The 23,227-nt window shown below is 41.2% G+C and overlaps 2 protein-coding genes across 2 annotated transcripts in view; one reads left to right on the forward strand and one right to left on the reverse strand.

Moving 5' to 3' along the window:
* Window positions 1-3,783: 3,783 nt before the first annotated feature.
* MRPL19 (mitochondrial ribosomal protein L19) lies at window positions 3,784-10,690 on the reverse strand. Its single transcript, XM_053458765.1, has 6 exons — window positions 10,576-10,690; window positions 9,798-9,906; window positions 9,076-9,194; window positions 8,366-8,500; window positions 4,544-4,722; window positions 3,784-4,092 (listed from the first exon to the last, which is right to left on the reverse strand). The coding sequence occupies exons 1-6, from the start codon at window positions 10,622-10,624 to the stop codon at window positions 3,847-3,849; spliced, it is 837 nt and encodes a 278-aa protein (XP_053314740.1). The 5' UTR covers window positions 10,625-10,690; the 3' UTR covers window positions 3,784-3,846.
* Window positions 10,691-21,651: 10,961 nt separating this feature from the next.
* Window positions 21,652-23,227, forward strand: part of EVA1A (eva-1 homolog A, regulator of programmed cell death) — a 118,659-nt gene continuing 117,083 nt past the window's right edge. The window contains exon 1 of the mRNA XM_053459977.1: window positions 21,652-21,878. Within this exon, the coding sequence (XP_053315952.1) occupies window positions 21,779-21,878 (100 nt within the window). The 5' untranslated portion in view covers window positions 21,652-21,778. The remainder of the gene's footprint in view (window positions 21,879-23,227) is intronic.

Consider the following 23,227-nt stretch of genomic DNA (forward strand, 5'->3'; position numbering starts at 1 on the left):
AAAAATGCTTACTTTTTAAGCTATTTTATAGAGGTTTAAAGGTAATATAAGAAAGTTTAACTTTACCAAGAGGGTAGTAGATAAATAGACCAGGGTCCCATCAGACACGGTTGAGGCTAAAACAATGAATGAATTTAAATGCATGGCGTATGAATAAAGACTAAAAACCAATGAGATTTTATTTTTTATTGTTTTATTTTATTTTACCCGTACATTACTGGACACTACCTTTTAGATAACTACCTCCTCTATGTGACATGATTACTGTAGAATCCTGGGTGCAGATTAAACTCAGCACTGTTGGCGGGTTTAACCCTTTCATTGTCACTGTTGGTTTATGCACTTTAAGCAATAATCTTGATGATGACAAATCCTTCAGTGAAGCTCAACGACTAAAAAACTGTTACTGTTATCTTCATGCCATGCTGCCTACTACCTTATAGACTTTTGCTAATATCCTTAATAATCTGCGTGTAACTAAAAACAATATGGAAATAAAATATATATTATTATGTGCAGTCGGTTGTGTTATCAGGTTGTTTATGTGCTGAATGTTTGCCTGCTCTTGATTTGGGTAACAAACAAGCGATGAACCAGATAAAATAATCCCTCTCTGTGACACCGAGAAGTGTTGGGGTGAGAGATCCCTGATATACAAGACACCGGCTGGGTTACCTATACAGTAATGGTTATCAGGAGACCCGTTCTTTCATATTTTGGAGAACATGAAAACGATCACGAATGGTGTGTTTTCGTTGTTCAAACCGAATGCCTTATAAAGTAATATGGCGGCGGGTAAACATACATGAAGATGAAGAAGCACAAAGAATCATCTTCGCTAATATCTTCTAGCTAATCTCCCTGGTCCCTTCCAACTGGCTCTAGCCTACCTTCTCTACGCTGCCAGAGGGCTTCCAAGCCCCTCAGAACTCCTGTAGATGGCGCCCAAGAGAAAGACTAAGGGCTAAAGCGGAGCGCAGCCCAGAACTGGATACATCATCAGCTTTTTTTCATCAGCGTTTTTCTGCTTTTTTGGGCTCTGTGGCAGTTTTTCAAAATCGCAGCATGTTGACACTCTGGCGTTTTTTGCAAGGAAATCTTGGCGTTTTTCTCCAATAGAAGTCTATGGGAGAGAAAAAACGCCATGAAAAAGCCATGTGGGTTTATTGCCTTGGCGTTTTTTATGGCGTTTTTGTCCACAGTTACAATACAGAGGATGTACCCAGTATCTGTGTGTCCTACGAGAAATAGGCTGGAAACAAACAGTTTCACACAAAACAAAGTTCATATTGAACTTTACACCATTTGGAACAAACATGCCATTACAAACAAACATACTCGACGCATCAACTGGATCCTGCGTGCCAAAAGCAACAGCAAACTATTTGCACCATCATTTGGGGCCAATCTTCCTAGAGGAGCAGACATTCGGAATAAAGCATGCCTTACAAACCACAGAAAAGAGACAAAAGGGGCGTTTAAGTAGAACTCTACCAAGTAAATGACATCAGGAGAGGGCAGATACTTGCCATTTATCCTAATCCCTTTTAGCTGGGTGAAAATTCTAACTTGTAAAGGCTGGAAAAACTGCCTAAGGTCAAAAAAGCAATTTCCACAGAAAGCCTAAAACGCCAGAAAAAACTCCAAAAAAACTGGTGTTTTTCATCAAGAAAATAACGCAGGACAAAAACCCAAGTGGAAACCTAGCCTTATAGATGTAAAGTGTTGATCCTACAAAACATTGACAAACTATGCTTCATATTTAAGTAAGGAGGAATAGTCCTTATGAGACAGGACTCACAGCAGAAGTCCCATGGAAAGTTCTTCTTGAGCATGGAATAATATAGGGCAATTGTCAGGATTCTGTAGGATCCTATGTTACTGATCCACACCAGATTCATTTACCACCCCCTATCCTACTACACTTTATTTGAGATCCAGGCCAGAGATTCCAAAGAGCTTAAAACCCTCATTGAACTCCAGAATAAGATTCAGTCTTTGCTTCAGGATTGCAGGTTATAAGAGTTCCTATCAGTAATTCTGGAAACCTGAACCCCTGACAGAAGCCCCCGGTGAGAGGAGTCCATGTTCACTCTGAGACTCAGCGTTCCTTCACTGTATGGAGGAATCTTCCGTTCCAAACATGTCTCTGATTCAAACATGTCAGAATCCCTGCTGTATCTGGGAAACCTACATCTGAAAGCGATACTTATCTCTACTATCTGTAACATTGACCACTTACCTGCTTCTGTCCCTTTAACACAATCATTCCCTCTATTCGTCACTTCTTCATACGTTTTCCAGATCCTCTTAATTGCATCAAGTTTCTCTTTCTGTAAAAATAATCTCCTTTTCGATTTACCTTCGACTATTTGCACCCCTGTACAATATCATAAAATACCCATACGCTCCCTCCATCATCCAACATTCAGTTCCAACACATTTCTTCCAAACTCCGTTCTTAACTTCACTGTTACATCATCACATCCAGCATCTCATCTGCACACAAAACATCATGAATAGATGAAACCTCACTATAAAACATCCTCATTTCATACAATCGCTCATCCTATCCCCCGGCCATAATAGCTTTCCTCACCACCGGTTGCAAACTTTTTTATCTTTAAGATTTCTACTTTACGGCTTTAAAAGATATACACGGCACACTCATAATGAAATGCTTTAAACAACCCTTTCATTACAATATGAAAAGACAGGACAACATGATCCCGCAAGCTTGCAATCTATTGTAAGACCAAGAGAGAATGAGACGGAAGGAGAGGGACTGCTGTGGGAGAATGATATAATAGGAGCAAGAGTAACGTGGAGAAGTCAGTGGCCTGGAGGTCCTGCAGGTGGGGATGAAAAATGGCGTCTTCATGATGCAGGTTATAGGTTATAGGTTAGATTGTAAACATCGTTTTACGGGTGGGTTTTTTAGTGACCTTTTAAAGCAAGAGTAAGTGGGAGAAAGTCTGAGTAATCAGGGTAAGGAATTCCACAGGATAGGTAAAATGCTGGGTACACAAATGGAAAGATATGATAATGGTAGACGACGGACAGAAGAGGGCAGGTAAGAGATTATTTGCAGATGAAAGCAGCATTGTTGCTCTAAATCAGGGGTTTATAAATATTTCTGGAGGGTATGAGAAGAGAGTGGAGCGACTGGTACAACAGCACGGCAGATAACAAAAAAAAGAACGGGATCAGAAAACCAGTACGGAAGCAGTACCCAGTTGGAGGGGTGAAAGGTGGGCAAGGAGGATGCCGATTAATAAGGAGTTGAAAGGATATTGCAATGGAATGGATTAGTAGTATTCTTATTATCTTGATCAAGAAATATTTTGCAGGCGAGGACACCAGGATTTGGTGAGTGCAGAGTCCATTGGGTCACCAAAGCAGAGGATTTTGTCTGTTGGGTGGATTGAGGGATTCTCAGTTGTGATTTGAGATATCAGGAACTGTGGGCACCGAGCTCTAGATAGTGGGAAGACATCCAGTGCGGTAAGAAAGGGTTAAGGGGAGGAAAGGTAAGTTAGCGGTAACCAGTATAAAAGGTGTAGATAGAGAAGTAATGTAAATTGGTTTGTAAGATGCTGTGCTGGTTGGATATGGGACCACCTTCCCTGCCATCTGTTCAAATACAAAAAAAAGCCTTTTTTATACTGTAACTGCTGTAAAACATTCAAATTAACTTAACATAAATCCATTGAGGCTTGCCAGGTATAGTCTTATCGGCAACAGAGATATACGAAGCGCGATCAAATGAACGTGGGAGTCCTATTCAAAAACTGTACATGTTTATTTTATTCATACGTATAAATTACAGGAACAATTCTCATACTGTCAAGGTTTTTTCTCTTTAGTTTGGGGTTGATCAAGTTCCCGATTCACTTCTTCCCATATTTCTTGCTCAATCTTAGTGGTATCGTACTCTTTCAACATGTCAAATTTCTCCCATGGCTTGGCCAGCTTGTTGGCTGCTATAATGTGATTTTCGTGAAGGTATAGTTCAAACTTGATCCCTCGAATACTGAACTGAGGTCTTTCCCACCGTTTGGACCAGGGCCGTGGCTTCATCTTCACTTTTATCTAGACGTAAATAAAGAAATTGTAGAAAACAGAAATTTCGTACCTAGACTAGATACGTTCCATATTCATTTCTTCCCATATTTCTTGCTCGATTTTAGTTGTCTCAACAAGTCAAATGACTCTTATGGCTTGGCTGTCATTAAGTATGAAACATTTTACATAGGATTTCTTCCACAGGTAAGGGTGCTATTGATGAAATTATTATCAGTATTACCCTTCTACATTAGTTTGTTTTGAAGCTTTTTGGGTTGAGGGGAACCAAAGGTTTTTTTGTTTTTTTTTTTATTTTTGGATGTCTAGCAGAAGAGCTACAAGGTGTTTGGTAGACAGCTTGATCTACCATGTATGTGCAATCCTATTGTATCCTAGGGGTTGTCTGGACAAATAACAGTATGCCCTAAAAACGCCTAAAGATTTGTTCCTAAGCATCAATCATCCTTCTCTTCCTCACCTCATTAACTGGGATTTCGTCTGATATGCTTATGACCGGCTTCATATTGAAATCAAAAGTGCTGTATTCAGGAAGGGCATCACGCAAGTACATCAAGTTATCATCCAGTCTCTTCTCCAACTTTAGCACTTGTATTTCCAGAACGCGGGGACTGTAGAGGTCATAGCGCATTTCCACTCCTGCAAGATCAGATCACAATAATGTCTTGGCTGTCCTGAACTCCTCATCTCCTCTCTTAAGGCTACCAGAACCAGCTCCACACAAATAAGAGGAACACGTTAGCACAGCAGAGCCACGGACAAGCCCAAAGATTTAAATATATACACACATATTATATAATAAATATATATATATATATATATATATATATATATATATATATACATATATATATAGTGCCATCCACAAATATTGGTGCCCATGGTAAATATGAGCAAAGAATGCTGTGAAAAACTGCCTTTTGCTTAACCCTTTTCATTTTTCTTCAAAGAAATACACAGAAATACTCTGCTCTCATGAATATCACGTTTATCCAAAGAAATAAATAGTGAAATAGACGTGTGGCACCCTTTCAGTGATTACTTTGTTGTACCTCTGTTTGCCAAGATAACAGCTCTGAGTCGTCTCCTATAATACCCGATGAGGTTGGAGAATACATGGCAAGGGATCTGAGATCATTCCTCCATGAAGAATCCCTCGAGATCCTTCAAATTTTGAGGTCGACACTTTGTTCTATAAGGGACTGGGATGGCCATGATAGGACCTTGATTTTGTGGTCAGAAATCCATTTTTTGTGTTGATTTCGATGTATGTTTTGGATCATTGCCCTTCTGGAAGATCCAACCACAGCCCATTTAAAGCTTTCTGGCAGAAGCAGTCAGGAGTTCATTTAAGTAAAATATCAATAAAATATCAGTAGGAATATACTTCAAATATATTTTCTCATTCATTCGTAGGGGAGTCAATTGTGCCACACATATTTCACTTTTTTTTTTTGGATAAACCTGTGTTATATTTGCGATTGTTTGATATCCATGACAGCTGAGTATTTTCCTGAAGAAAACAACAAAGGCTTAATCAATACACAATTTTTCACAGGATTCTTTACTCATATTTACCAAGGTATATGGAGGGCACTGTGTGTGTGTGTGTGTGTATTATTTATTATACAATATATATGACTGTTGTATTTAGACCGTGAATGACTCTTGGTGACTGGACTACGTTCTGTAAGCAGTGCAGCCCAGAGAAAGAAGTCATTTTTAAAACGTAAGCAGCTTTCTAAACTTGTGTAAAGGAATGTTTAAATGTAGATGCACTTTGAACCTGCAGATCTCATCCTTAGTATCTCCTAATGTTGGCCCAGGTGGTTTTGTGAGTCTTCTTAATAGGCGCACAAATGCTAACAATAGGCAAAAGTAATTTATAAGGGGATCCAAAAACTCTGAGAAGCCACAGTAAATGTTGCTGTCTTAGATACAAATGTTTTCTATTCCAGCAAAATAGAAGGCTTCAAAACTACAGCACATCTTCAGTGAATTTAGTTAAGACGTTTACTGATCTTTGCCGTTGCCACTCCTTCGGTCAAGGTATGTTTGTTCACCATCCTAGTGAAATCTAAAATAACCGAAGCAGGTTACATCAGGGCTTGACAAATTTGTTGTGAATCTAGGCGCCAGCTAAAAAAGTTAGGAGCCAGGATTTTTTTTTAAACTAACAGTTGGTTAGGAGTGATCTGATCATCATCAGCCCACTTACTAAACTCACAGCATTTGACCTGGAAGCACCCTGGACTTTCAGGTCAGTGCTGTTTTTTGGGGTTTTTTTTTTTTATATATATATATATTTTTTAACACTTTCAATGCTGATGTTCCATTGGAGCACAGCATTGATTGATATTTAGTCCCCACAAGCTTGGGGACAAATGTTAACCCCTGCAATGCCACGAATGTGTTATAAACAATTGTGGAATTGAAGGGGTTAACGCTGCACTGTCGCTCTCATGGAGCGTTCAGGCAGCAGGGGGGTGTTGGGGCTGGTCTCCACACTCATGTGGAGACCAAAGAACCCTCTCCCCCTGTCACTGAAGCTGCCTCTGGCAGCTGGGAAGCAATGGCTGGTCTATAGACCAGCCATTGCAGGGGGGAGTCTCTGATGACTGGTGTAGGCTTCCATGCCTACAGGAGTCATCAAAGGGCTTGTGGGGGCTCGTTTTTGCTGTTGCTGGTCTGCCTGGACTTCCAGGCAGACCACCAGCAGCAGAGCCCCTTGAAAAACGGGAATTAACCCCTAAATGCCGCGATCGCGGCATTGAAGGGGTTAACGCTGCCCTGTCGCTCTCATGGAGCGATCAGGCAGCAGGGGGATGTTGTGTCAGGTCCCCACACTTGTGTGGGGACCCAATCAACACTGAACCCCCTTTCCTGAAGCTGCCTGTGGCAGCTGAAAACGCTATTGCAGGTTTCTCTGCAATCGCGGTTTCAGCCTACAGGATCACTCCGTGGGAGTGATCACAGGCTCGGGGGCGGGCTCGGAGTGGCTGTGCTGTCTGCCCAGACTCCTGGGCAGACAGCAACAGCAGCGCCCCCGCGTGGTGACACGGGGGCATTTTTTTGTGGATGTAAGAGGCTGACAAACTCCTAGGCGCCAGGACAAAATTCTGAGTCGCCATGGCGACCTGGCGCCTGGGATTTGTCGAGCCCTGGGTTACATACATAGTAACATAGTTCATAAGGTTGAAAAAAGACCAAAGTCCATCAAGTTCAACCTATATACATATTGTGTCCCTACCGTGTTGATCCAGAGGAAGGCAAAAAACCCTTATGAAGCAGATGCCAATTGCCCCATACCAGGGGGAAAATTCCTTCCCGACTCCAAATATGGCAATCAGAATAAATCCCTGGATCAACGTTCTGTCCCTATTAATCTAATATCCATAACTTGTAATATTATTGCTTTCAAGAAACACGTCCAGGCTCCTTTTAAACTCTTTTATTGAGTTTACCATTACCACTTCCTCTGGCAGAGAGTTCCATAGTCTCACCGCTCTTACTGTAAAGAACCCCCGTCTGTGCTGGTGTAGAAACCTTCTTTCCTCCAGCCGTAGAGGATGTCCCCTTGTTATAGATACAGTCCTGGGTATAAATAGGTCCTGGGAGTGATCTCTGTACTGCCCCCTTATATATTTATACATAGTTATTAAGTCCCCCCTAAGCCGTCTTTTCTCCAAACTAAATAACCCTAATTCTGATAATCTTTCTGGGTACTGCAGTCCTTCCATTCCCCTTATTACTCTGGTTGCCCGTCTTTGAACCCTCTCCAGCTCCACTATATCTTTCTTGTACACTGGTGCCCAGTACTGTACACAGTATTCCATGTGTGGTCTGACTAGTGACTTGTACAATGGTAGAATTATTTCCTTGTCATGGGCATCCATGCCCCTTTTGATGCACCCCATGATTTTATTTGCCTTAGCAGCAGCTGCCCGACACTGGTCGCTACAGGTAAATTTACTGTTAACCAGTAACGGGAATTTTGTTGTAAACAATATGGAAACAGAAAAGCAAAACTATAGAGGATATACACCGTCCTAAGGCAACATGACTGCGATCCGAAGCAAAAATACAGTAGAGGTTTTTTTAAAAAAATAAAAAAAAAAATATATATATATATATATACATACATACATACATACATACACTTTCACCCTTCCTGATGAACAGAACTGTTAAGGTAACAATAGAAAGTGTATTCTGAATGTTCAACCCTACCCTAAAGTAAATTCCATTCAGAATAATTAAGCAACACAGAGAATCCACTTACCTTGACCCTCAATTACGTTGCGGAGCACAAATGTTGCCCCAAGGCCACTTCCCGATCTTTGAATGCAAATACCTACAAATCTGTTTGTTTTCCCGGTGGCATACGGGTCTGCCATAGTCACTGCCAGAATGCTTCCTGTTGGGTAAATACAAAGGACATCAAATTAGGAGATTAGAAGCCATAAAATGCTTGACAATGAGAAACATAACTGGTCTGTGTGGTGTTTTATTATCATGAAGATTAAGTCAACTACTGGTCTGGTGCCATTTCATAAATACGGTCAATAGAGTAACATCAACATCCACAATTACCCTTACCAGACTGCTGCAGAAAACTAATTTCCAAGTTTATTTTGATCTATACATTTTGCATCATCAAAATATTTTGCCCCACAAAATGCACAAGGCTCATGAGGAGGGCTTCATCTTAACTAAAAATACTGTTTATAAACCAACAACGAAGTACCTGTAAAAAATAAGTGGTCAGCTAAGGCCCCCTTACTGCAAAAGATAGGGGCACAGCCACTAAAACAGCCCACAATATGCTGCGTTTTCAATCAACAAGCATAATCTTATTCATGCAAAAGAACAAGGTGACCCAACAGGCCAGATACTTTTTTTACTTTGTCCTGGATTTAAAACTACTTAAAAACATAAAAACTAGATTAAAAAAAATTTAAACAAATAGGATGAACAAAAGTAGCCACCGACCTACGTAGAACTCAGGAATGTTTAGGATCTTCCTCCTTTCAACCATGTCTTTTCTCTCCATACGAAATTTAAATGGGTCTTTCCTAGACCTGGGAGGTATAAATTCTGGACTCAGGTACCTGCATCGGGACAAAACAACAAAAAGGTATCAAAAGCAAAATATGAAATGTGATACGGTCGGATCTAAAGAAACCCGCTCATGTGCACATACCAGAAAAGAGCCGACTGTGCTGTACCCAGCATGCAGTAATGCAACCTACACTCAATTTCAAGCATTTTAATCAAAACCGGATATCATCATGATAATGAACGAAATCCTACTTAAGCTCAGGTGAGAGGATTACACGATCTACCATGCATAGGGGTAAGGTTTTTTTGCTAGAATGCATTAAGTTTGACTTAAGTTTTCCAGCACACACACAAAGCACTGGTTGCCACCCACAGCAGTTCTTAAACATTTTTTTTTCTTTTTTGTAATACAAGAACAAAAATGTGAATAGCAGTTCTTAAACATGGTGTCGTTTACTTGAGCAATTCTGGTGTATTTTAAAAGTGTAACCATAGAAACCTATGAATCGTTCCTGCTGACTGGACCACTCCATGGCTATGGTACCAAGACCAGTTGACTGGTCCACTTTAAGCAATGTCTATAGGTTCACTATTTTGTCATCAGAATAGCCCATTGATACGTGTCAGGGATGCCCGTAGAACAGCCTCTTCACCTTCTGAGGGCGTCTTTAGATTTTGTCTTATCCACAATAACCGGCTTTGGAGGCGGCTGAAATTTGGTATGTTCTCCATCAGTAAGAAGTCTTACAGGAGGATAGAATCCTGCAGAAGAAAGTGTATAAGAGTTAAGATATTTATATCTGGAATTAACCAGTCTCAAAACCATAAACCAAAAATTTATTTTTTAACTATTTTAGCCTTTAAACACTGGAGCATTTGCCATCGCAGTATTCACATACTACATTTTGTGTTGTATTTTTATTAGCACCATTTTTACGGATTTTAGGGTTTCTTTGTACAGGCTGACTTTTTTTTCTGTACACATTGAGATCCCGTAACATGAATGTATATATCTGTGCGACAACAGCCTATGACGCTAAACGACACCTTTACTCCAAAAACTGTAAACCCCCCCATATAACGATCCAATAAGCTTGCATATAAGATAGGGGGCCTGTAAAAACTACCCTACACCCCCCCCAGTCAGTAGAGGGTTATTAGATCAGCCATTTAAAATGGGACAGCTTCTTATAGTAGATGTAAAAGTAGAGCCCTGCAACATACAATATTCATACATGCGCTTCAAAAATTCAATGCATCAATTATACACACTTCAGGGCTGCAGCTGTCAATCAAATTCCAGCATTTAAATGCCACATACTCTGCCCTAGAGCACCCTGCACTATATCTAGACGGGCAAAAACTACTTTGAAATGCACTAAATGCTCCATCGTTAATTATCGTGTATTTTCACGCTGTCTCCGTACTCACCGGGCCGGCACCGGAGCAGCAGCAATGACCTCCTGCAGGCCGCCATCATCCCACAGACACCTTTCCGACTTCTCGTCTTCCGTGCATGCGCAGTACGCGTGATGTGTACGGCAAGCGGCAGGGCCCAAACTTATAAGAATGCGCTGTAACGATACAGTTATTTCGTATTATACGGAATCGGTGTTACTGCTGGAAACCGCTGACAAGCCGATCCATATTGCTTTACGCTCATATTGACCTCATTCACAAAGGAAAAGACACCTTTGAATATACATACATAGAAAACAGTATAAGAAAAAAATGGGAGAAATAATTCAAAAATAATAATAATAACCATACAATAATAAAATACGGCAAATTGTTCAGAGCATTGAGCAAATAATATAATGTATATAATCTAATAGAAAATAATTTACATTAATTTGTCTAATTTTTAATAAATGAAAAAGTTAAATAAGGATAAAATGAGGCAGCATGAAATCTGATGATCAATGCAGGGCCGCCATAGATCTATTTGGCGCTCATTTAACTATAATAAAGGAGAACCAAACAAATGTAACTTTATACGTTACTTCTGTGTATAAATTCCATCCCTTGTGCTATGGCGCCAGCCCCTATACGTTCATTTAGGGTCAGGATCTCCCAGAGGGGGATAAAAAGATTTACATATTAATAAACGGGTTATATCGGGTGCAGGAAAGAAGTATATAACTAAAAAAGGAGGAATGCTACGGAAAGTCTCTATAGTCTGAAATGGCAGCGGCTCGGGTGCAATGTGGAAAAGTCTGGGCCGCACTGAGGAAGAAAAATTGGGGGAAAAAAACACATTGTCTGACTTTTACCTGAAAATTCTTTTACTCATCCAAAAAACGCTAATGAAAAAACCTGCTAGATAGATTCTACTATTTGCCCTGAGTTTAGAAATACCCAATGTTTTTTATGTTTCTATAACAATGTCGTCTTCAAGACATGACGTGAACCGTCTTCTACCCGCTCATGTGCGGCATAAAAACCTAAGCGCCATCACATTTCATAAAATAAATTAAAGAAAATGATCGGAAGAGCCACATCCAGATCATAGTTAATATGTAACATTATTATTATTATATATTAAAAATGATAAGAAAAAACAACAATGAACCCTCATGTCAAGAAGTAGTAATTAATAATATAGAAATATAACAAAGAATCGTAAGTGTTTAGGAAGCATTGTGTCTGCAAACAAATATGCCGAGTTTTTTTTTTGCTTTTTTTCTGCTTTTTTTATTGGGCAATAAGTACCAGCAGCATTTTGCTATTTCAAAACCATTTTTTTTCCCAAAGCTGGTCATTCTTCCCCCATGTGCCATTTCGGGTATCTTTAAAGCCGATCAATGCAATTTACCCAATCAAAGCATTTCGTTTTCAAAACTAGACACCTCCAGGTATTTCAAATGGAAGTATTTTAACCCTTTCCATGCATGAGATTCTACCACCAGCACAACACCCCAATGTGTGTTCAGCAACTTCTCCCGAGTACTGGGATACCACCCATTCATGGGTTTGTCTTTTTTCCCCCCACCGTAGATCATTTGTTTAATGAAATTACGTGCCAGGCACGTCATTGGTGGTCACATGACCGTTTTTGCATGACATGCCTGACCCGTCAATGGACGTTAGGGGTTAAGACAGATCGGCTTAATATGGGGTGCTGTCGGCCAGCGACCACCAAGGATTTGCCTGGTGTACCAGATAAGTTAGGATGATTATTTAGAGTGAAGTAGATAAGTGGAACAGCCTTCTGCGGTAGAGGTTAATCCAGCAATGGAATGTAAACCTGTATATTTACATAAATGGATTTAATGTCACAAAAACTCCCCCAACCTCCCTCTGCTCTTTAGAGTATTTGTTAAAAAAATAGAGCTGCGCTAGATCCTCTCAGGCGCAATTATGAATCCAGCCACAAGGGGGCACCCACAGCCTTTGAACTCAGCTTTTTTATCATTTTTGTAATGTCATGGGTTCATTTCTCTGTTTAGTGACCACAAAACTACATATTTTGTTTGGTTTCTTTTAAAGACTTTGAACATTTTAATCCAATCATTTTTTAACGTATAAAATACTAGCAGACGGCACTGTAGGCATTCAGAGTTCGAGGTTAGGGGTGTATATTCTTTGTATTTTTTTTAAAGGGCAAATCTCATTGGAAAATATATATATATTATCCTTTGAGCATAACCCCCAGCGCTGTATACAGTAATAAACACCAGCGCTGTATGCGTAAGTAACCCCCAGCGCTGTATACAGTAATAACCCCCAGCACTGTATACAGTAATATAACCCCCAGCGCTGTATACAGTAATAACCCCCAGCACTGTATACAGTAATATAACCCCCAGCGTTGTATACAGTAATATAACCCCCAGCACTGTATACAGTAATATAACCCCCAGCGCTGTATACAGTAATATAACCCCCAGCGCGGTATACAGTAATATAACCCCCAGCCCTGTATACAGTAATAACCCCCAGTGCTGTATACAGTAATATAACCCCCAGCGCGGTATACAGTAATATAACCCCCCAGCACTGTATACAGTAATATAACCCCCAGCGCTGTATACAGTAATATAACCCCCAGCGCGGTATACAGTGATATAACCCCCCAGCACTGTATACAGTAATATAACCCCCAGCACTGTATACACTAATTACCCCCAGTGCTGTATATAGTAACGTAGGTCTGTATTGTAAAAAACCTGCTTTTATATTTTGTTCCAATAAACCCCCTTTATCTGCAGACCTGGAGGCGCCATTGTTGTCAGTCATGTGATATTTTGGGTGACTTTCCCTGGTCAGACACCACACTGAGCTAAATTCTTTATGGCAATGCTAATGAAGTCCCTTCCTCCATAGACTTTCATTAGCCAGAGAGTCCGGCTGGGTGGGGGAGACTGAGACATTCTATTGCTTACCACAAGGCAGCATGATAACAAGCCAAGGATATTGTGGGGACAGCAATGTGCACCTTTTACACACCAGTTTACATTAGCCTAGCAAGAGGCAAGAAGGGGGTTTGGAGCTTCGGGTCTTGTCCTTGTTCTTTAGTGGGGTTCGGAAAGTCCATCGAATTTAACCCAGCCCCATATCCAGAAGACGCAACAAAAACCACATTTCCGATTGTGCTTCAAAAGCCTAAAAACCCACTTTCTCACTTTCTATAACTAATCCTGTCTTTTTAACCCTTTGTATCTCTCTCTATTCTTTGCTAAGAGATACTCCGACCCATTTTAAAAGACATCAATTAAATTGCTAATTAAGTTTCTCAATGAACAGCAGCATTTCTATAACAAAGTCCTCTTCAGGACGTGACGTGAACCGAATCAACATTAAACGCTAAGCACTAAGCACCATCACATTTCATAAAATAAATTTAACAAAAATAATAGAGCCACATCCAGATTATAGTGAAAATTTAACTTTTTTATCATCATTATTTATTAAAAATGATAACAAAAAAGAAAAACAATGAACCCTCATGTCAAGAAGTAGTAATTAATAATAACCTCTAAATACCCGGGTATCTGCAAATAAATATGGCAACGAGTTTTCTTCTTTTTTTTGTAATATTTTTTTTAAAACCCCAGTTTTTTTTACACTTTTTACAAGCTTTCTAAACACTTAGATCCTTGGTTTTATTTATCCTACTAATTACTATTTCTTGAGATTCATTTTTTTATATATTTGTTCTTTTCTGTTTTAATTTTGATATCAAATAAAACGTAAACACTAGATGTACCTATAAACTATCGATAATGGGGCGGAAAATGCTGTGATCTCTCAGCTCCATTCTATCACATTCTGTAGCAAAGATGCCATTTATGATATTACATATTTTTTTTCAAAAGCAGTAATGCACAGAAATAAAAATGGCTCGATAAATCAGCTTTTATTCTATTTAATGCGTATTGCAGAGGCTATTTCCGCCATACATTAAATCTGTGTTTAAGCAGGTAATAAACATCCAATAATCACTGAATAATCCAAAGCATGCATAAACCATTCTAACGAGTAACGTTTCTCTATATAATACAGAAAATAAATCCTCTCTAGATCTGTTCATTTTGAATCACAAGAAGATACGTACATTTATAACAAGGATGTCACCACGGACCTGCTGCAGTGATAAATTAGTCCGTTTGATGAACTCGCCACTGGATACGTGAAACTTTTATTACCTGCATTAAATCACAGGATTCTCTGCTCTATAATCTTTTCGCCTGAGGCTAGTACATTCCATGCAACTATTCTTACCTTATATCTGCTATACTGCTATACTATATGAGCTGTTCCGCCCCATTATTTGGAGTCAAACGTTGCTCTGATCTGCTAAACAACTTAACACACTTAATGTACACATATAATGCATTGCGCATAGGTAAGTATTTTTAATGCCGGGACCGACCCCCCCAATTTAATGGGACAGGACCCAAAAATCGGGACTGCCCCAGCTAATTCGGGACTGTTGGCAGGTATATACACACACACACACACACACACACACATAGCCTACGCGTTTCACTTATAGTAGTAGTGACCCTCGCATGTACCATACTGCCCCCTGCAGTACACGTGATGCACTTCGGCGTGTTTATACATCCCACATACTGCAGGGGGCAGCACCTTACATGTTCTACCCGGTAACATGTGACAGTTCTATGTGTCATTCTAGATGGGAGCGAAAGGTTTCAAGACCCTTTACGTTCTGTGTCAATCACTGCGCTAAACGCCGGACAAAAGTCAAGAGACGTCAAGAGCATCTAAACCCATTGTACCGCGCTATGGAATATGATGGCACTATATATAAAAATTATAATGATAATAAACAGGCTTAACCAGCCGTTGGCCGGTTGGGCATGATGTGGGTTGTATATAAAAGCTGCTGGAGTAGCAGGACAATACCACACCGATGTATTAATCTACGTTTGCCGCATTTATCCTCTTTAAAGCACGAATAATCTCAGCGCTGCTCAAGTTGGCGTGAATCTCTTTTGATAATGATCTATACTTTGTAGCTTTGATCAGGGAAAAAAAAAGTCCATTACAAGCTGGGTTAATACCAGCCCAAATACTAGCGCTACGCGGGTTTAAGAATAACGAGAATGCTTTTATTATGGCTGAGTCAGCGAACTGCTCTGTATTACTTTGAACAGAGACGCAGCGGCAATTATAGCCAGTACGGTCATTTGGCTTCTGTGAAGTTATGTGCCCGGCCCTCTCTGCAGCGCTCGCTTCGAAAATAAAGGGCAACAAGGTAATTAGAGATAAAAGTATCTCAGAGCTTCATGATACCTACTGACGTTAAACAAGGAGGACATTTCCTAATGACACAGTGACAGACTAGTTCTTTGCAGCTGAAGAACAAAACGTTCCATGTACCGCGGGTGGGACACCTCATTTCACTCATTCTAACTAGGCTAGGAATGGCTACCTGGCACACCAGGACAATGGCCGGTGGGCCGCTGCCTGACATCAGTCCATACACATGCTACATGAACATTAGATGTACTGTGCAATGTCGATGATGTCATTAGTCAGCCACCGGGCTTAAAGTACCAGGGCCACCTTGTTATCCCCATTCCAGCCCTGGTTCTAACCTTTTTCTAAAGAACATCGTACACTTAAGAGTCCATGAGTATTTTGGTCACCCACCACTAAGAACATTCTTGTGGGGTCAAGTGGATCGTGAGCCCCAGGAGTCATGCCACATGCCACATGAATAGATGGTGTTTGGAGAGATGGGAGAGACATCTGACGTTTTAAGGTCGAGGGATATTGTTGATGCCGGTCCATGAAGGTCCATGCGCAGGAGGGGTGACGTAAGAAGAGACCATAAGATATCAATACTTCTTCTCAATGCTCTATGTTCTAGGTAGTTTTCCAAACAAATGTATATCAAATATTACCCATGGACAGCTATTCTGGACATAACCGGTCCTCAAGGAGCTTGGACCCCGTAGAGATTAGTGTTAAGTATGTAAAGAGCTTATAAAAGTAGCTAAACTCAATGGAAGCGGGTATCTAGCGTACCAACCTCACACATCGAGACCCCATTCACGAAAATGTTATTCTCTTTAGCAGAACACGTAGCAAGAAAATAAGTCTCCGAGCAGAACCTGCTGGGCTGTAACTGAACTGAGCTGAGAATGAGAAGTTAACATTTGGTACGAGCAGGCTGTATGGGGGGCACTGGCAAGCTTTTTGATGGTAAAGAAGGCACAGGCAGACTGCTTGGGGACAAAAAGGATGTAGACAAACAAGTCTCTTTACATGCTTCACTACGTTACTAAGTGTCTTTTCCAATGAGCTTCAGGTTAGAATCCCGTCTTTCTTGGGGACTGATAAACTCAATGCTATCTCCTCGCATCTCAAGGGTATCTAAAGCAGCCCTCAAAAGGCCGACGGCTCCTCTCAACCGCGACCCTGCAAGTCTTACCCCAACGAGTGGAACCAGAGGCATCTCTATACATGCTTTCCATGGGACCTTGTATAATGTACTTATCCCAATTTATCTTCAAACTTGTTCCTATTATTCGATTAAGATTTTATTTCAGCTAAGTGTGATTTCTAAATCAGGTGGAATGTATGAAACATTCCTAAAATACCACTCCAAGACAGCAAACACTAAGGAGTCCTTCAGGCTCATGGATAATACCTCGTTAATAAAGAGGAAAATAAACCCACTTAAAGCAGCATTAGTTAACCTGACTCGGGCTCCCTGCCCTCCTAAGATGAAGTACCACCCGTCCCTCACTGACTTTGTTGAGTTGAGTTTTGAAGCCCCCTTTGAGGGTGCGTTCCTCGACGTTCTCTCTCTCCAGTAGGTGGCTGTGGATCTTCAACCCAGGCTCTCATCTTTAGGCTTCTGCTTTGGTATCCGGTGATTCCCCTGAAGCCACATTACTTCTGTTCCACACCTGGGTCCACACCTGCAGTCTTTGATTTATTCAGACCATTTTATTATGAGGGTTCTCTTTGGCATTATAAGGGGGCTTGTGTTCTTTGTATCTTCAGGAAGTCCTGAGGCCACAGAGATCTAGATTCTTAAGCCTTAGTAGTCTACTTTCTGTAGCTAAACCCATTCCTAACTCTTTGCTTATCTCTATCCCCATCTCAACAATGTCCCCTCTTAATTTGCCCCCGGCCTCCTTCCCCTTAACCATTCCGTACTGGAAGCCGTCTTGTTTGCCAATCTTTCCTGGCTCATAAGTGTCTCTTTTGTGATGATCTAACGCTGAGATGTCATTTAGTCCCTAAGATTTTACACAAAAGGATTTAAGAAAGTACAAGATATACGTTCTTTTCAAAGGAAGAGGCATGTTAGAACAAAAGATCATTATCTAAAAATAGTGTGTCGGAGGCGTAGATGTAATGTAAGGAAGTTTTACTTTACTGAGAAGGTGGTAGATAAGTGGAACAGTCTCTCGGCAGAAGTGGTAGAGGCTAAAATAGTGAGGGAAAGTAAACATGCACGGGATAGGCATATGAGACCTGAATGTAGGACAAGACCAACGATTGATTAAGGTTTACGTCTTTATATCAGGAAAAATAGGTGGGCTGAAGAGGTCTGATCTGCCATCAGTTTCTATGTTTCTGTTTTTTCATCCAGAGCATGTATTTGAAGAAAACACTCATTAGGAACAATCTACGAGTACAGGCATTGCTGATTCCAGAAATTCGTGCTCACCTGCTAGACCTGCAATTAGTCCCTGAGAAGCTAAATAAAAATCCCACAAGGTGACTCATTTTATTCTGACGCTTTCCGAATAATCATATTTTGGTTTAAACACTGCCCTGTGTAATTGGCATTTCTCAACTGTTTTCCAACCAGTTTTCCATCAGTCTGCACACAGCATGGAGGAAGAGAAACACACCACTCCTGCAGGTGTGGGCAGGGGCACAGACAGGCTGTTTGGGGCAAAGATTGTGCAGGCAGGCTGTTTGGAAGCAAACATGGCACGAGCAGGCTGTTTGGTGGCCAAGATGGCACTGACAGGCTGTATGGGGGGCACTGGCAAGCTTTTTGATGGTAATGAAGGCACAGGCAGGCTGCTTGGGGACAAAACGGATGTAGACAAGCTGTTTGTAGACAAAGATTTCACAGGTTTTGGGGAAAAGATAGCACAGATAGGCTGTTACAAGTAGTTCGGGGCAAAGATGGCACAGACAAGCTAGGGGTAAAAGTGGCATAGGCAAGCTGTTTGAGGCAAAGATGGCACCAGTAAGCTGTTTGGGGGGAAAACCGGCACTGCGCATGTTGCTTGGAGAAGACGGAGGCCCTGGGGCAATTTTCGTGCCAGGTCCCTGCATTTTCTAGTTACTCCCCTCCCAGTACCCATATGTCTACTAATCTTACTGTACCAGACGCTAGGGGCATAGCTTTTAAAAAGCATGTATGTGGAACCTTTGTTCTTTATGTTCTTTCTGTTACTATAGGGGAATGGGTACAGCATGCACATACCTGCCCTGAGCTAGGTCTCTGGAGCTCTCCTGCTCCTTATAGGTGGCCAGACAGGGGCGCAGCTGAGACAAGTGGGTGGAGCTTGCTCAAAACAACCTGAAAAGGGTGGGGAGTGAACTAAAGGGGCGGGCTTTATTATAATAGAATTATTTGTATGTAGCTGCCATCTGTCTCTGTAAGCGCGTTCAGTAAGGACAAGAAAATATACAACCGTGTGTTATGAGTTGAAGCGGATTGTGTTTGTCTGTTGTTATCACTTTAGTTGTAAGATGAGATCAAATTTAATTCCCAATATATACAGAAATATGAGTATATTTTGCATACTTTTTACTGCAGCCATAGAGCAGGCACTGACAGAATTTAACTAAGTTACAAAAGTTACTGCCTGCATTTTATCGCTCATCTCCAATTCTACAAATTGCTGGTGGAGGCCCAAATTCAAATGAAAAGCACCAAGGAGGCAATCAGGAAGGCAATCTCCTGATGACTTTCCTCTTTCCCCGGGAAGGGTTGGCATTTGGGCCACAGCCATTTCCCCCGCGACTCCCAGCCCATTAAACCCTGTATGGAGCTAGTCCCGTCCCATCGAAGGCTAACCCTGTCCCACGTGTGGCTAACCCAACTTTCACATATAGTTCCCCCTCAAAGAGGGAGAGCTCCTGGTAGTCTACCCTGGTAAGTTCCTAGGTATGGCTGTCTCTTTGGGCATGGGGCCCATATCTCGGTCATATTCGTCACACAGCACGTTGCAGATGAGATGCAGTAAGATGGAGTTGCGTTTTCTATGTCTTCTCCAGGGCCAGCTCAGCCGTCCTCATGAGGGGATCTCATTGGGGTAGCCAGGAAACTCAATGTGCTTTTCAGTAATAAACCCCTACGTCTATTTCTCGATTCCCTATTAGCCGTTCTCCTTATAAACGATGCCCCCTTTGTTGCGTGATTTTGGAGTCTTTCTGACAGATTTCCTTCCATCGCTCGTCTCCACAGATCTTCTCAAGAGGGTCACACGCTCGGAGGCCTAGTGGGTTTCACTTAGTACGAGCCTGTTGTGTCCTGGTAACCGAGATACCGAAAGTGAAATAACTACAAGGGTATCCCAACTACCCGCAGTGCTTACCATCTGCTGTCTAAATCCATGGGGTCTCGTCTGTGAGAGTGGAAGCAACATGTCAGGGGTCGTTCGTCACGGAGTCTCGACAGCGGGGCAGAGTCCAAATAATGCTAATCGATGTTGGTTCTGCACCCCGAAGAACTCGAAGAATTAAATGCGCGGCGGAGCCTGAAGCCCCTCATTTTTGTGTTGAAGAAAGCATCTGGATTTTGTTGCTTATTTGTATCTGCTAAAAATCCTCATTTAACTCTATATTATCTAAGCGGACCTCATGTGGAGTCTTTGTGGCTACACAAAAGAGCGTGTTTTCAGTTCACCCTTTTCACTGGCAAGCGAACCAAAGGTTAAATTCGTCTAGTGGTCTGTATATGTGAGTTGACGAGGGTTAATTTAATTTTTTCACTGTGGGAACCCAAGCAGGATTAGGATTTTCCTTGCATAGAATATGACAGCAGATCAGACCCATTCGGCCCCCGTCTAGTCTGCCCGGTTTCTCCTGCTGTAAATACTCAGACCTTTATCAGTCGTCGGTCTCGTCTAAGATTCAGGAGCCATATATGCCTATCCCATGCGTGTTTAAATTCCCTCACTATTTTAACCTCTACCCCCTCTGCTGGGAGGCTGCTCCGTTTATCTACCATCCTGTCGGTACTGCATGTACATGCTTTTCCTGTACAACATTTATAGTTATCTAAATGTCCCATGCATACCAACTGTTCCTAACATTATTCTGTACCATTGTATGTCCTTGTTTTTAACCTGTTTGCCTTTAAAATCAGATAGATTTTTGTAATCACTGTAAGTGCACTTTTTTCACATTGACACACTGCTAAATTTTTTATTTATTGTTAAAATATTTTTTTTTATAATTTTAATTCGATTTATTTAAAAATACTAATAATAATAGTAATAATAATAATTTAATTAATAATAAGGTTGAAATTATTTTTAATTATTAAATATATAAAAAAACAACATTAAAAACAAAAAAATATTTTAAAAAATATTTTAAAAAACTGTATTAAGCTATTGCAGCGCAAGCTTTTAAAAGCGGTCTTATCGCTTAACTCGGCTTGATTTGGGTTCTTTGGATTAAAGGGGCCATGTAGATTGGAATTTTCTGTTTTTGTTTTTTTGCGAATATAATGTACATTTTTTTATTTGTTTTGGCGTGATTTTTTTTATAATAATCTCAGATGATTGCTTGTTCAGTAAATAGCGCTTTACCAACTCTTTTACAATTGTAAGCGATCTATTTTTGTAAGACTCAGATGAAATAATTCTGTGGTGAGGATGGATATTTCTCTTTTCAGTGGCAGGCAGTTTCCTGAAGGTCCGCGGGATTCCAGGAATGTTTGTCGTAAAAGAGAAGGTGCTAGGACCCAGGGAAGTGTCTGCCTGGACAGGTAGGGCTACAGTTTCACCAGCTCTGCGTCTCATCCATTCATCGCCTCTGAAGGAAGGATATTGGATGTTCCTAGTGCCCTGGGCTATGGGAATAGAGCGGCGTGAGCGCACTCACAGGCTCTTGGGGAGGAGAGGATTGCTCTAAACCCAGGGAACAAACCCCCAGACCCCGGGGATATCGGAGGATGGGACCCCCAGGACCCGCTTACGCTTACTGCTGCGCCTTGGGAGTCTTGTACGTTGCAACTGTAGGCAACCTCACAGCGGCTTCATCAGAGTTTTCAGGTAGGATGTTCACCACTACAGGGCTAGTGTGTCCACTCACTCTATTCACGCTACTCACGCAGTCACTCTACTCACTCACTCTACACAGTCACTCTACTCACGCAGTCACTCTACTCACTCACTCTACGCAGTCACTCTACTCACGCATTGACTCTACTCACTCACGCACTCACTCAGACAGTCGCTCACTCTACTCACTCATTCACGCTGTCACTCTACTCACTCATGCAGTCACTCTACACACTCACTCTACACACTCATGCAATCACTCTACTCACTCACTCTACTCCCTCACACACTCACTTTACTCCCTCACTCACCCTACTCACTCACTCCCTCACTTACTCTATTCACTTACACACTCACTCAACTCACTGTACTCGCTTGTGCACTCACCATATTCACTATAGTCACTCGCACACTCACTCATACACTCACTATGCTTACACACTCACTCCCTATACTCATGCACTCATACTCACAGTATCAAGCAGCCTCTGGCACCCCAGCTGCTCCTGACTACATCTCTACTGTAGAGTGACCAGAGAGTCCCTGCTTTAAAGGGACAGACTTCTGATTAACCCCTTCATTCCTGAAGGCTTTTAGTCCCCTCTAAACCTTTAAGGGCAATAATATTTCCAATATAAATAAGGATTTAAATGGAATAAAAATGTTTATGTCTTTGGCGTTGTCTGCGTAACGATATCTATGTACATGTCTGTAATAATTGCTTTAACCCATTATATATGGCACTGAAGCCATATGTATTCGCCTTTCATTCATATTGTAGTAAATGCATGGTGCTTTTGGGCTGTGAGATGGGTACAGGAGGGTCCAATTTTTGCTCTGTTTAATTACAACTGTTATTGAATATATATAAGAGAGGTATAAGAGAAAGGACATCTTTTGCAAGGAAGGTTTGCTTTATTGAGAAGCTGGTAGATACAACAGCCTCCCAGCAGAGGTGGTAGAGATTAACACAGTGAGGGAATGCATGGGAAAGGCAACTGATTAAGGTCTGAGTCTTTACAGCAGGAGAAACGGGCAGATGGTCCAAATGGGTCTTACCGGTATTTTAAGAGAAGTAGATGACCTGCCTTTTAACTCTTTGTGCTTCTTAGGTAACTGTTTGTCTAACACTGGGGTGATAACGCTTACATTTGTTGTTATAACTGTTGTGTAGTCTGCCAGTAGTCACGTGCTATAAGTTAACCACTTCACGACATAGCCCTTACATGTACATTCATTGTCCTTAAGGGGTTAATGTGGATATTTCTTCACCTTTTACGCCTGTACTCTTTTTGTATCTCTTCTATATGTACAAACGCCAGTTACGTCCGTTCTTTTTT

Source organism: Spea bombifrons, chromosome 3 (genome assembly GCF_027358695.1).
Source record: "Spea bombifrons isolate aSpeBom1 chromosome 3, aSpeBom1.2.pri, whole genome shotgun sequence".
In the NCBI taxonomy this organism is placed as follows: Eukaryota; Metazoa; Chordata; class Amphibia; order Anura; family Pelobatidae; genus Spea; species Spea bombifrons.

Coding starts and splice junctions, on each gene's coding strand:
- MRPL19 (XM_053458765.1), bottom strand. CDS start 10,624: ATGATGGCGGCCTGCAGGAGGTCATTGCTGCTGCTCCGGTGCCGGCCC. Junction 9,195..9,797: donor TCTAAAGACGCCCTCAGAAG/GTGAAGAGGCTG, acceptor GTCCCGATGCAG/GTACCTGAGTCCAGAATTTA. Junction 8,501..9,075: donor CATTCCTGAGTTCTACGTAG/GTCGGTGGCTAC, acceptor TTTACCCAACAG/GAAGCATTCTGGCAGTGACT.